Below are 15016 nucleotides of genomic sequence, written 5' to 3'. Positions count from 1 at the left end.
TTTTTGCATTTTTTCCAATATTTTTGAGGTTATAGAAAAAAATTGTTTGAGTAAAAGTTGTAGACATTTAGACTACCTACAACTTTTGCATTTGACTTTTTTCGATAGGACGTCTAATTTTGACAGAAATCGTAAAAAACCATGATTTTTGACACCCACCCCACTTTTTCGCCCACCCACCCCCTTTCCCCCAATTTTTTTGTGGGCAATTTATTTTTCCCCTTTCATATACCATTTATCCTAAATTTTTTTTTATTTTCAAAAATTATTGGCACTGGTCTATTTATGTTACGTAGTTCATAAAAAATATGAAAAAGACCTATTTAATAAGGTGTAAAAGATTATTTAAACGGAATGTGGTTTTAAAGCTGCGTTAAGTTTATTTCAGTTTTTAAGTTTCGATGCGGCAAATGGATCATTGTTGATTTGCGTTCCTTAGAATAGCTGTGTTAAGTATACTCTGCTTTAGACAAAAGGCCTTAAGTCGTTTAAATATAAAAAAAATTTCAATGAAACCATTACTTAAAAGTCTTTAAAATTTCTTAGAACAAACATTATTGTTTAATAACTTCAAAGTTTCTTTATTAAACAATCAACTTATAAGTTAATACCACCTCCTAGCTCCTACATCCTGTCCCTGGTGAATAAACTTTGTAGCACTTTCAAGTTTAGATTATTAAAATAGGTACCTACACAAAAAAAAATCATAATTATTCGTCTGCATACTTATACGATTATATACTTTGACATTAAAGGTGCCGACGAGACTATGAACAGAAAAAAAAAAAATTAAAATCACTCTATAGCAACTCTCACGTCATATTACTTGACGATTAAGTGTGCATATCATTTGGGAAATTTGTTTTGGCTTTTGACAATGTTTAACAGGCCGAACAAAAGAGCATACCCTCGACGACGACAACGAACGAGGACGACAGCGACAGCAACAACTACTGCGCTACAATCATTCTTTTAATGAACCGTTCCACGCCCAATTCTCACTTTGTCACCATTCAAAAGTGTGAATTTAAGTGGGCGGAATTTTCACACTTTCACAAAATAAAATCATATACCTACCTACTACAGGACTTTCTCTCTATCTACTGTATATTATAGAGAAGCGCAAGGATATTTTGGCAGCATAGAATATAAGAGAGTATAGCTGGTAGTATGGAATTTCCTTTCGAAGAGTGTTCTTAACACCCACCAGCCCCTAGCTATAATGCACCCATACCAAATTATATGAATCTTTGGCAAGGAAACTCTACTCCAAGACTGCACAGAGCTAGCAAGCAGCCAAAGCCATAATAACATGCGGCATAGGTAAGGTAGATAGAGGTGTACACTCTCATATCCTTTAGTTTTATTAAAATTTCATTAAATTGAAAGCAATTAATGTGAAACGTCATCGTCAGGACGATCACATGAAATGTTATGTTGTTACCAAAGGAAGCAAAAATTATATAAAACTAGGTAACGATAAGATTCCTCTTATAACATCTATCTACCTCTACCATATCAGGATATAAATAGACTTGTAGGTTCATATGGAAGGTATATAAAAGAAAAGAGGCAGAATGCATGGCTGAGAAAGGGATGGCACATACATTGGCAAAAAAAGTTAAAATTAAATTAATTTTATGATAGTAAAATTTTGTTCCTGGTGGGAACCGTAAATTAAAATAACTTTATAAAGGGAATGTGCATGTTGGTTGATGTGTTATTGGTAGGGTGTTAAGAGAATAATTTTTTTTATTTTTGGTTTTGTTTAGAGTCGTTTGATGTTGAGTGATTTTGTTTGCATTTTTAGGTCAGGTAATGAAGACTTGAGGAATTTTAGATAGAGTTATTTGAAATTTGTAACTATTGTTGTTATTGTTCAATTTTAAATTTTAAGTGACCTCAAATCCACATAATTGTTGTTTAAGGTTTTAAGGTAATCCTGAAAAATTGGACACCAACTTTCCTTCCTCCAATCAAGATATTTCCTCAAAAAAAAATGTTAACCCTAGACCCGTGTACTGGGCACTCAGTGCCCAATTCATTTTTCAAATCCAATTGGAACGTATTTCTTACACTTTTCTATTCCAATTAGATTTACACATAGTTAGTTTAGTATGTTTAGGTCTACAAAAATATACTTTTTAATAGTTTGAGTGAGTATTGGTGACACAATAAGAATTAAAGAAAAATATGTCAAAACTGCGTACTTGGGCACTCAGTGCCCAGATTTTTTTTGTATGGAAATCATGGTCTTGTATTGATTTATTTGCTGATCTTCAACGGTATTTTGATATGAATTTGATTTACAGTCGAATACCTCTTAGCCTTTTTTGTTTCTACCCAAAAACTGAAAAATCATATGACGTTTTAGCCAAGAATCATTGTTAGAAAGAAAAACTGGGAGCCATTTGAAAAATTTCGAATAAGGGACAATTTATTTCTTTTACTTGTTCCGGGACATCGATTGTTTTTACATTTTTCACCGTAGCAATCACTTCAGCAATCGATTTTTACAGTCAAAGTCCTCTAGTCACACTTTCAAAAATAAATATAAAATTGAAGAGATTGGTGCATGGATGAAAATAATATTATTCTGAAGAATGGTCACTTTCTCTCAGGAAAAGCATTACAAAGTTTAGAAAAAAAAAATATAGAAATAGAGAGATTCTATTTACAAAGCTTTCGTATTAGAGAATTTTTACTGTTTTGCTAGGTAATACAGTAATTTTTTTTTGATTTTACACCGGTTGAAATTTGTTTGCGTAAACAAGTGATTTTAGTGCGATTTCTTTGTGATCAAGTGCTTTTTTCCTGAAAAATATTTTTTTATCTACTAAAGTAAGTACCTAATTTTTTTAAATTTACGCCTATTATTTATGAGATCCTATAATAATAGAGAATCATGGATGCTACAATGGATCGTGTTCTGTATCTCCTGAATGCATCTTCCAACCGGGATTTGACTGCGGCGGAGCAAGAGTTCTTTGATGAGAATTACTCCAGGTTCCTAGATGCAGAAGAGGAGGAAGTTCGACGCATTGACACTGAGGAGGATAGTGATACTGATAACGATGGAGATTTATCAGATGCCGATGATCCAAACTATGAACCAGATACTGCTTTGTTGGATACACGGGTTTCGCAGGCTGGTTTAGATATGGAAGAAGAAGAGGAGGCAGAAAGACAACAGCAAGGAAGCCGGAATGGACACGAAGATGAAGACCCTATTGCACCAAACAGAGGAATGCGGTATGTTGCAAGAAATGCCAAATTCGATGACATTTGGTGGTCAATGCCGGACGAAAGCGAAAGACAAAGAACAATAAGAAATCGAAATGAACGAATGAGACATGTTCCAAAATGCACCAACTTGTTTTCGAGAAAGGCAGAGGTTTTCAAGTCCTTAGTTACTCCAAATATTGTTGGAAACATTGTGCTGGAGACAAACAGAAAGGCAAAGAGAACTTACGAGGAGAATCGTTTGTCTCTCAACCCAAAGCAAATGCGTAGATGGTATGACACATTTGAAGAGGAAATATATGCATATATTGCAATTTTGTTGTATGCTGGAGCTGAAAAAGCCTATGGGGTGGAAGCGAAGGATCTTTTTCATCCAACAAGTGTACCATTCTACCGCGCCGTTATGTCTCTGGAACGATTTGAACAAATACGACGCTTTATACGTTTCGATGACGGAAGAACTAGAGCGTTTCGTCTTCAAACTGACAAATTAGCTGCATTTAGGTATAAAAGATAAAATGTTTGATTGATAGGCTTACAAATTTTTACCAATTTTCTAGGTACGTTTGGGATTTGTTTCAACAAAATCTTGTTGAGTTTTACCAACCGTCAAAGGAGCTGACAGTAGATGAACAGTTGGTCGGCTCAAGGGGAAGATGCCCCTTCAAAATGTTTATGCCAAACAAGCCAGGAAAATATGGCATCAAAATTTTTTGGATAGTTGACGCAGTAAACAGTTATCCACTTCGAGGTGAAATTTATGTTGGCCAGCAACCATGCGATAATCGGTCCGATGGCATATCTCACCAGCTGGTAATGCGGTTAGCTGAGAGATATTTAGGCATGAATTACAACATAACGACAGATAATTATTTTACATCGGTACCATTAGCCTTGGAGCTTATGAGTAAAAGAACAACCACGATTGGTACTATAAAGTCCAATAAGCCACAATTGCCAAAGCCATTTACACCAGTGGATAAAATCTTCAAGCAAACGAGGGACAAATTTTCAATAAAATTTTGCTATTCGAGATGCTTGCAGTTGTGTAGCTACGCAAGCAATACAAAAAAAAATGTGCTAATGCTGTCCACTGCTCATCATGAGGATAAAATTGATGAGGTCACAAAAAAACCTGCAGTTATTATGGATTACAACTCAACCAAAGGAGGAGTTGATACATTCGACCGTTTGGCAACAGTTTATACCTGCAAGCGAAAAACTAATCGTTGGCCTGTTACTCTCTTTTACAACCTTTTGGATTGTGCAGGAGTTGCAGCGTATAGAATGTTTGATGTCTGTCAGCCTAACTGGTATTCGAGCAAGAAAAGGTCAGAAAAAAGAAAGAAATTTTTGAAAGAATTGGCCTTAGAACTTGCAGATAGCCATATCAAAAATCGAATAGCTAAGCCAACTCTTCAAAAAAGTGTTAAAACTGCAATGAGTTTGATCGGGTATGAAATAACATCTATAAGTACATTACCGACAATCCAACAAAACAAAGCAAAGCAACGTTGTGATACCTGCAAGAAAGAAAAAAGGGACAACAAAACTACGGCGGTCTGCGATCTGTGCTATGTTGCAGCTTGCAGTAAGCATTACATAAGAGTGTGCGAGAAATGTTTTGTGACCAAAACTGCAATTGATACTACCGCAACCGAAGAAGATGAAAATTTTGACGGAGATTCACTTCCATCAACTTCAGCCGGTCCACCAGCAAAGCGCCAAAAAAATAGAAATACAAATTAATTTCAAAAAATGGTTGTTGTAAATTACCTATTACTTTAAAAGCTTTTTTTAAATTTTGTTTTTAAATAAATAATATCACAAAAAATAATAGTGTTTTTAATATATTTTTTTTTTATTTCACTATTTTCAAGTAATTCATAGGAAAAACCTTCGTGGGCACACAGTGCCCAAGTACACGTAAACTAGAATTTTTTAAGTACACGGGTCTAGGGTTAATGCATTTTTCTGAATCCTTATCCAAATAACTTTTTCAAAAATGGTTCTACCGATTTTTATAAGTTAAATTCAAGGGTATCTTTTGATTAATTTGTTTATTTTGTAAATAAGATTATTAACAACTATATAAGCGGACTTAGCTTTTAATATATTAAAAAATAAGAAGCAAAGATTTAAATAATTAACATTTAGGTATATTAACTTGGCCCCCAATTTTTTCTGCGAAATCAAGACTTTTTTAACCAAAAAAATATATAAAACTTTAATGTTATCCTTAAAAAAATAAATACAATAAAAAACAAAGAAATTAATTATCCATACTGTTTTTTTTTTTTTCTTTAAATATTTAAAATTATATTAATATCGCACGTACTTGCTCTTATGTTAAAAGTTGGGTGGAATATTAAAACCAATACAAAACATTGGTTTAAAGTTAAAAAATATCTCTTTAAATGGTTTTGACCCTATACATTAATAGACACATAAAATTTTCTAAAAAATTAATTAAAAAAAATTTAATTTTTTTATTAGAAAATCCAAAAATAATTTTTTTGAAATTTTTTTTTTTATGATGTAACGAAAACGTTTTTTTTTTTATAAAAAATTGCTATTATTGAGATTTGATGCGTCATTTACGAGAAAATCAGACGTCAAGAAAACAAAAAACAATAACGGTCCACGAAATATTTTTTTTAATTTCAAAGGTAGGGCCTTATTCGACAAATTACATTTCATTTTGTTATTGTTGTTTGTAAATAATGGTGTTTTCTTCAAAAATGCTTGTTATATTTTTCTCCTAGGTTATCTGAGAGGGTATTGCACTTCAAAGAAATGTCGATATTGAGAATACTAAACTTTGAAATTTATTGGTTGTTTGGAAAATGTTCAATTTCTAGGAATTTTTATATTAGCATATTTTTGCTGAAAATTGTCGCATCGGAATGTTTGAAAAAAAAAAAAAATAATTTGAAGCTTAAAGTTGTGTTTTAGCATTTAACATTTTTTAAAACACACGTTTTTTGACCGTTTTTAACCAATTTTCATTGTTTTTATTTTTATCTTTTTTTCTTTAATAGATACAGGAATAAAGTATATGGAGTAATGACCACGACCACGACTAAATGTGTGGGAAGTTTCAATCATTTTCGTAAACACAATTTCGAGATAACGGTAAAATAAAATTTTAGAATTCAACAGGTTATAACTTTTGACCAAGAGCAGATAGAAATTTTATTAAACTTTTATGAGCATTCTGATACAATTACCTTTCATTTGGTATATCACACAAAACGGTAGACTAACTACAAGCTACACAATGCTAAATCAAGAAACTTGCGAAAAACCTCAAAACACCTGTGGAGATCTGTTGCCCCCCGAACAGCCACCAGTGTGGGAAGTACCGTAATCTCAGTCTGGAAATTGGACATGGTTGACTTTAAAAAATTCTAACATCTCTTGTAGGCATCTTTGAAATGAGATTGATACGTCATATGAAAGGTGAAATAATAAGCTTTCACATGGTATAAAATTGTTAATAGGTTGTCAAACAAAAAAATTGATTCCATAGCGTGAAAACATAAAAATAAATGTTTTTTTTGCTTTTTTTTAATGAAATTTGATCGAGTTAAAAAATATTCTATCTCTTTTTGTAGATATCTCATAGACCTCATCGATATATATATTTTGAGCTAAGACAATAAGCTTTCAGATGGTATAAAATTTTTTATAGGTTGTTAGGGAAAAAATGGAATTAATGACGTGGGAAGATAAAAATTCATATTTTATTTTGCTTTTTTTGATGAAAATGATTGTTTTCAATAAATTATTTTCATACTTTTTGCGCATTGTAAAAATTTAAAAATGGTTTTATTTTTAAGAAGAAATACTTGGCTTTTACATTGCCAAATTTTTTTGTAAGCTTTTAAAATAAAAAAATTAATAAAATAAAAAAGGTATTTTTTTAGCTTTTTCTTGTAAATTATGATGGTTTGAAATAAGTAAACGCTTCAACTGACTCATTTCAAACAAAAGCAAACAACCTGTTTTCTTACGACGTTATCCCGTAAAATCATCGTCCTTAAACCGGCTTTACAGACAACCTTTTTTTTATGTTGGGAAAGATCCGACAGTATTTTGTTAAATTAAAAAAAAATGTTTGTTATTTGACTTTTTTGAGAAAAACTAAAAATGCAGTTTTATTACAATTGCTATGAATAAAGTAAAGTTTGATCAAAATCGTTTGAGGTCCACGAGACATAAAAAACAAAAAAAAAGTAACTTTCAGAATTCTAGGTATAAAAATCATCTGTACCGAATTTGAACAAAATCCGTCCACCCATTTAGGCTGTGGAAATATGTACAGATGGACGCACGATGCAAAGACGCACAGACGGAATTGCGAGAACCACTTTTTCGGACTTCTCCATCATCGTAATTTTAGTTTTGATTAAAACCTTTTGATTAAATCCTTATAACAACGTTCAGTACCAAATTCTAAGGCTTTCGTCAAGAAATGGCGGTAGAAAAGATTTTTGATTCGAAAAAGTAACAAAAGCACCACTATGCGTTTGAAAGGACTCGGATGACTTTTCCCACTAGGCATATACAAATAACCTGAGTTATTAAATAATTTTGTAAAAAATGTAGTACAGTTTTTTTTCAATATTTTGCTTTAATACATTACCAAAAATCAAATAAAATGGTCTTCTATTTCATTTAAAGTAACGGATCTCAGTATCGCAAAAATACCCCAAAAATGTAGCAAACCCAATAAATGCACCCTTATACTCATTCAAATGAGAAACTGATATATTGCTTCAATGAATTATTATTTTTTTTTTGTTTACTCTTCATTAAATGTGTCAGGGATGTGACATTTTGGTTTAAACTAGTTTTACAATTTTATTTTTTATTTTTATTATTATTTTTTTATGAATCACTTGTGCAATAGCTAAAGGACTTCTTTTTTTTTTAATTTAACGTTACTGTGGTGTTTGGTCTCCGTCACACACACTAGATAATGAAAGGAGAAAGTTGTATCTGAATATTATACATACCAAAAAAAGGGTTTCTTTTTTTTTTGTATGTGAGTGAGAGTTTTTTAGAAAAATTTAATTGGATCTTAATTGAATGCTACTTGCAGAAATTTTTCATCATCATCATCATAGTAGTCAGTAAGAGTATACAGTACAGAATTATAGAGAATAGTGTGCATAGTGCATGTATACTGTGTGTGTAGGTGAACGAATATGGACACAAGCGGTTATGGTGTCAAAGTAATTATATTTTTTTGCTAATTGGAAGTTAATGTAAGTTAATTTTTTGTTCACACTCTTAACTAATTTTTTAATTCTTTTTTTTTTTCAAAATTGAGAGTGGATATAAAGGACTTTTTCTGATGAATAATGAGTACAAAGTATGTGCTGGGAAATGTATTTCTTTTTTAAAGAGTAAAGTAGTGGAGAGTTAAGGATATTCTAGTTAAGATCCTTTCTTATATTTTCTAAAATGGAAAAAAAATTTTTTTTTTTACAAAATTTATCGCATTAAAAATATTCCAGCTTTTTTACTAGATGTCGTACAAACATGATTGAGGTGAACAATGAAAGATAAAATGATAAGCTTTTAGATGAAATTAAATTTACTATAGGTTGTCATGTAAAAATATTGACAATAAGATGTGGAAAGAAAAAAAATTATTTTTTTTCGCTTTTTTCATGCAAAATGTATGATTTAAAAAAAAATTATTTTTATACTTTTTAAAAAAACATATACCTAGGCTGATTTTACAGATAACAACTTTTTTCTTTGATAATAAAATTGTAACTTGAATTAATCTCAAAGAAAAAACTTGAATTAATATCAAAGAAAAAAAATACTGCACAAATAAAAAATAAATGAATAATTTATAATTGCATAATCGAGTGCCACAATTTGTTTTTTTTTTTTACTTTTGCTTGAAAGAGTTAAAAATAGCCAACTTTTCCAATAAAACATTTATTTTACTTTTAATTAGTCACAATTTTGAAAGGTTTGAAGTCAATTTGTTTTTACTAATTTATGTAGAGTGATATTTTTTGTATCTACTCTTTTTTCCTCTTTTACAAACTCGCCTTTGTCCATTTCAATAAAACATTTCAACTTTATTCATACCTAATTACTCATAACACTAAAAATCCAATACAAAAGAATTTTGCATTGATTTTCCACTAATTTGTAATCGGAATCCAAACACACACAAGCTGTTGAAAATTTTAAAATATAAAAATTCCAAAGCTGCTGCCATTATCAATTATCTAAAAAAAAAAGGGAAATACAAAAAAAAAAGAAAAACCTCCCCAATAACGATGGAGCGCTTTAAATTCTGATAGATAGTCAAATATTTTTTAATTAACTTTCTACTTCAATTGAGGGCGATTCAGATTTCAAAGCGGAAACGGAAGAGAAAAAAATGCTCTTCTCCACATTTATTCAACAGTGAAATCGTGCCTTCACCGCGCTACTTCGCCTCCTTACCTACTCTGACGCATTTCTGCCTCTTGCTTGTTGAGTGATTAATTTGCAAAGTTATATATTTCCCTTTCTCAATATTTTTTTTTTTTTTTTTTATTATTCAAAGAAATACCGTAGTTTCAAAAATTAATATCACTGCCTATTTCCATCTTTTCTTTTTTAACAAAAAATTGAAAAAAAAAATAAACATTCATATTCAAAAGGGCAAAATCAATAATAATCTGGAAAAAAAAAACTTTGTACCAATTACGTCAAAAAGAGGAATTTTCTTTGGAAAAAGTTTTTGCATATCACAATTTTTTTTTTTGAAAAATCTTTTACTTTTGCAAAAATAGCTATATGCCATGCCACTCACCCACTACCCTTTTTTTATACATATTTTCAAACGAAAAAATCAATATTTTAAACGAAGTCCTTTTTTTCTATTCTCAATTTCTGTGGGAGAGAGACACTCAATTAAAAGTTGGGCGGATTTGAATTTGTAAAATTTATTCTTTTTTGTTTGTTTTTTTCTTGTTGTTCTTGTCATGTTTACACTCAGACAATAAACAAAAAACAAAAAAAAAAAGAATTGTCATTTTAATTTACTTGCATTAATAAATCGCAAACCCACAATCAAAATCCTATCTGATCTGATGATTATAAGGATTTTTAAGAAAAAAAAAAATATAAAAAAAAATACCATTCCGAAGGATGTTTCTGAAAATAATTCTAAATTTTTGTTGAATTAAATTATAATAAATCAATGAATAGATTTTTTTTTGTTAAATTCAAATTGTCTTTTTTTTTTTGCATCTGTTCTTATTCAAAATTTAAATCACAGACTTTTGAAGAGGAATGCGATTTCGAGGTATTTTGTAAGTGGCAGAGTTATTTTGAATTAGGGAGAAAAAAATATATATACAATAAATAAAATTTAATAAACATCAGTTGATTTATGTAAAAAGGTTCTAAAAAAAAAAAAAAATTATACGTAATTGGGATTTAATTCTAGACACTACACGTGTGTGTTTGTTTTTTTTTATAGCTTTGTGTATTTAATTTCCATGCGAGTGATTTTTCTAATTTGTTGTTTTATGGAAATCCATTAAAAATAAAAAAAAAAATATATTCCTATTAACTGAGCCACGTGTTTAAAATACGAAATTATATGGGTTATTTTATTTTTTTTTTATTCTGAATTCTTAGAAATTGAGAATTATAACTTGCGGGGTATGGGAAAAGTTTATTTGTTTTGTAATAAAAAAAAAATTAATTCGCCACAAAATACTAATTATTCTAGTAAAAAAAAAACTGAAAGTTTTTTTTTTCAGTTTTTCTACGTAAAAGAGGCATTTTTATGGACTTTTGTACAGAAATGCAATTTGAAAATATTGCTTTAGTTCGGGGTAATAGTACCCACTACTTAATAAACACTCTTTAATCTAAACTGGGTTATTTATTTGGAAATTATACTAAACAATAGACTGATTCAAAAAAAAAATGTTTTTTTTGTTCAAAGTTAATACCGAAAATATTGTGGGAAAAGACGAAAAAAAAATTCTGTAAAAGTTTTAGACCTTAATATTAACATTAAGTACTGCCGCATCGCAAATTTCTATTTCCCATATGATTTACATGGGAAAAAGATTGTGTTTTTGACTCTAAAGGCTAAATTTAATCATTTTCTTGTATAAAATTCAACGCTCTACAAAAAGCTCTTTTATTAATTTTTTTTTTGATAAACCACCCCGTTTCGAAGTTATTCAACTTTAAAATATTAAATGTAATTTTTTCTTCATTTTTTGCCAATTTTTTGACGAAACTATTAGGGTTTTTAAACTAATTAAATTTGGCAAACTTTTCCAATATTATGTTGGTTTTTGGTTTCACAGATCTTTTTATTTAGCTCTCAAACTCTTAATACTATCATATTAGAATTTTTCAATAAATTCGAATTTATTATTTTTTTTTAAACTAAAAATTATTTTCATCAATTTTTCGCGTTGGTTTTTGTTTTCAAAATTTTATAAAAGCAGTAGATAATAGATCAAAATTTATAACTTGTTGAATTTGAAAATTTTATTTTACCGTTATCTCAAAATTGTGTTTACAAAAATGATTGAAATTTTGTACACATATAGTCCTGGTTATGATCAGTATACGTTATTTCTCTAAAAAGATAAAAATCCAAAACGATGAAAATCGGTTAAAAACGGTCAAAAAACTGTTTTTTTTTAAAAACTTGTTTCTTCCCTTATTCAGTCAAAAATCAATCAATCACTTCATTTTTGCACATGTATGCGTATAGCCGAGCCCTACATGCTCATAAGTTTGAATCAAAAATTACCAAAAATTCCTCTAAAAAACAAGGTATTTTTCAAAAATTCATATTTCGAAACGCAGAGTGTTGGAAAAAAATCGGTATCAGATGCATACTTTTTTTTCCCTCATATTTAACCTGACATCTTTAAAATTGTCAAAAAAAAATTCCTTTACCCAAAATCCTCATTTTGTCATAGCCCCAACACGTGTACAACGTGCAAACAAAACGTTATAGCTTAGTTTAAAAATTTTTTAGAATTTTTTCTTAAATGCAATTATTCTTAAATTAGTCTCATCTATCTATAGCAAAAAAAAATCAATTCTCTACAACTTCGCGTTTAGATTTGAGCCTAAATTTCATCTTTCCATTTTACCCCTGTTTACCCTATTAAATGACGGAATTTCTAAAAATCCTTCATTTGGATTAAGCTTTAGGTTATTATCTTTCAAATATGCTATAGAAGATTTTTGTATCTCTAATAGTTTATTTTTAATTTTTAATTTAAATTTTTTGCCGAACTGCGAAAGTGCGAGAGTGTAACGTTAGAAAATGGAGTCACTTTTTTGTGGTGGCTGCCATGGTTCATCGTTTAAAAGACGTTATCACGTCAAAAAAAATCTTTTAAAAAAATTTTGCAAGATTTTTTTGTGAATGATCAATGTGTTAATATTTGAGTTAAGCTTCTTATTTTTTTTTATTTCGATAAATTATATTGATAACTGAAGTTGAAGTTGAAATTGAAGTTAAACCTGTCAAGAAAAATAGCATCAATTGTGATTAATATTTTTTTTTTTAAACAAAGTTTAAATTTTTTTTAATCATTAAACTCCTTGTAGCCCCATGTTACATATTTCTTACAAACCATCAAAGATACCACAGAAGCTGTACAAACTATATTTTTCTTCTTCTGAAGCTTATACCATAATTTTTATTGTTTTATCGAAATAGTGCAGAAATTTAGAAAAAAATATTTTTCCTCCATAAACTAACAAAGTTTTATTTTTGGATTTTAGGAAAATGTCTAAAAATAAATATTAGATAGGTTTTTGTTTTAATGTTTGCATTTATATACAAAAATAAATTATTTAAACTTTATAGATTTTACCCAATGGATATCCTAAAGTTTTTGGACAAAAGTGTAAAATTAAATATGTCAAAAATGCAGACAAAAAAATAATCAAAAACTACCGAAATATTCTAATATAATGTTGAGATTATATTGTTTAATAAATTTTCAAATAATCGGACCCAAAAACTATCTTTTTGACCCAAATAGTTTACAATTTATTGTCCGTTACAACTATTTATTGTAGTAGCTAATTTTGAACACTCTGTTTTCGCACAAGTACCTAATAATGAGAATTCGACAAGTAATATTGAATAAAAATCGTATTCCGTAGGAAATTGTGATGACAATATTTGCCTCTTCGCTCTTTGTTCAACAAATGATTCCGATATTATAAAAAAGAGAAAATTGTATTCAACAAAAAATGTTGAATTATAGAAAATACAATATATTCATATTTATGTGGGATATAAATATTATAACGTATTTTCTACCGAAAAGTTTTTGAAATATTTTTTCTCTCAAAATAGTATTTTCTATTGAGTATTCAACATGATTACGAGATTATGAAAACGATCAAATTAAATTAAATATAAAATGTTGAAAGAGAGAAAAACTATATTCGAAAAAGTACTATCTGGGATGTTGAATTTTTGTATTTTCTTCTTTTTTTTTCAGAAATTTGTTGAGTATTGAACAAACGTATACGATATTCATGCAAGAATGTTTTATTTTAAGGAAAAACTGTTGAAAAAGATAAAAAAATAATTTCTCGTAAAAAAAACACGATCACTGTTCTTAATATTAAGCAATCTTTTAATTTCCCAACAAATTGATATTAATTTTCAAGTTCGATTGACGTTTGAAGTAAACCAACATAATAATCATTTCCAAAATTGAACTGTTTTTTTTTCCTAAAAATGTGTTTACCCCTCTATTAATTAAAAACTTATCTTTATTACTGTAGGCCGCACATTAAGGTATAAATATTTGGCAATATGTCTTTTTAAAATATTATTAAGGAACCGCCTTTACCTTGCGATAACTGTAATCTACCTTTTTTTACCTCTATCTGAATTTATTTTGCACGTGTAAAATATACACACATATTTTTTTTTTGTGTTTAAAAATTATAAGCCACTTAGAAAGAACCCAAAAAAAACTCAATTCCTTAACTTCCTTTAAAAAAAAAGAAAAAATACCATAAAATAAAATTCCTACTCTTCATCAGACCATTTAAGAAGGCTTAACGATTAGTAAGACTGGCATCTCTCTTTTCTAGATATGCCTTTAATAACTCTGTGGGCTATATTTCTAACCACTTGTATTTTTTTTTCCTTTTCCTTTCTTCTTCCCTCCTCCTTCCCATAGACATAGTTTATTATTTTTCTTCATTGGTTTTGAGGTTACACCAACGTCATAGATTTGAGAACGGTTTGTATTTTCTTCTTGGGAAATGTGTTTATATCCTGGGTAAATTGTGCCATTTATTATGTCGCGGTCATAGACAATGACATATATATATCTAACTATAACATAGATATAATACAACAACAAAAAATATACTTCGTGAAATAGAATCCTAATATATCAAGACTCGATATACACCCTAACAATTTATATGTAAGATATACCAGTACCTACACATTTATACCCATACAAAATCGGAAAGAAAATAATATAGAATATAAACTTAAACGAACAATAAATATAAACAGATGAAGGTTAAATACAAAAAAAAAAAAAAATAATAATTCAGTGTGTACACATATACAATATTTTATATTGCAAAAAAAGATATAGAGATTTATATGGAATTTCTTCTAATATGCGATTATAGGATTATGAACGCAAACCATGCTCCTCTTGTTCCCCTATTTTTTTTTTTTTTTTCTAGAAGAATATTCAAAGGGATGGATTTAGGA

The 15016-nt window shown here is 29.1% G+C and overlaps 2 protein-coding genes across 4 annotated transcripts in view; both read left to right on the top strand.

The window, feature by feature from the left end:
- Window positions 1–15016, top strand: part of LOC129906291 (zwei Ig domain protein zig-8) — a 415386-nt gene that overhangs the window by 120214 nt on the left and 280156 nt on the right. The window lies entirely within an intron of this gene.
- On the top strand, window positions 2906–4992 carry LOC129911241 (piggyBac transposable element-derived protein 4-like). Its single transcript, XM_055988972.1, has 2 exons — window positions 2906–3747; window positions 3804–4992. Exons 1-2 carry the CDS (start codon window positions 2906–2908, stop codon window positions 4990–4992), a joined length of 2031 nt encoding a protein of 676 aa, XP_055844947.1.

This window comes from Episyrphus balteatus, chromosome 1, assembly GCF_945859705.1.
Source record: "Episyrphus balteatus chromosome 1, idEpiBalt1.1, whole genome shotgun sequence".
Taxonomy (NCBI): Eukaryota; Metazoa; Arthropoda; class Insecta; order Diptera; family Syrphidae; genus Episyrphus; species Episyrphus balteatus.
Note: the sequence above shows the minus strand (reverse complement) of the source record. Positions and strands in the feature narration are given on the sequence as shown.

What these genes read in the sequence shown, in the direction of transcription:
- LOC129911241 (XM_055988972.1), top strand. Translation starts at nt 2,906, where the DNA reads ATGGATGCTACAATGGATCGTGTTCTGTATCTCCTGAATGCATCTTCC. An exon ending in GACAAATTAGCTGCATTTAG is followed by an intron (nt 3,748 to 3,803) that starts GTATAAAAGATA and finishes CCAATTTTCTAG; the next exon opens with GTACGTTTGGGATTTGTTTC.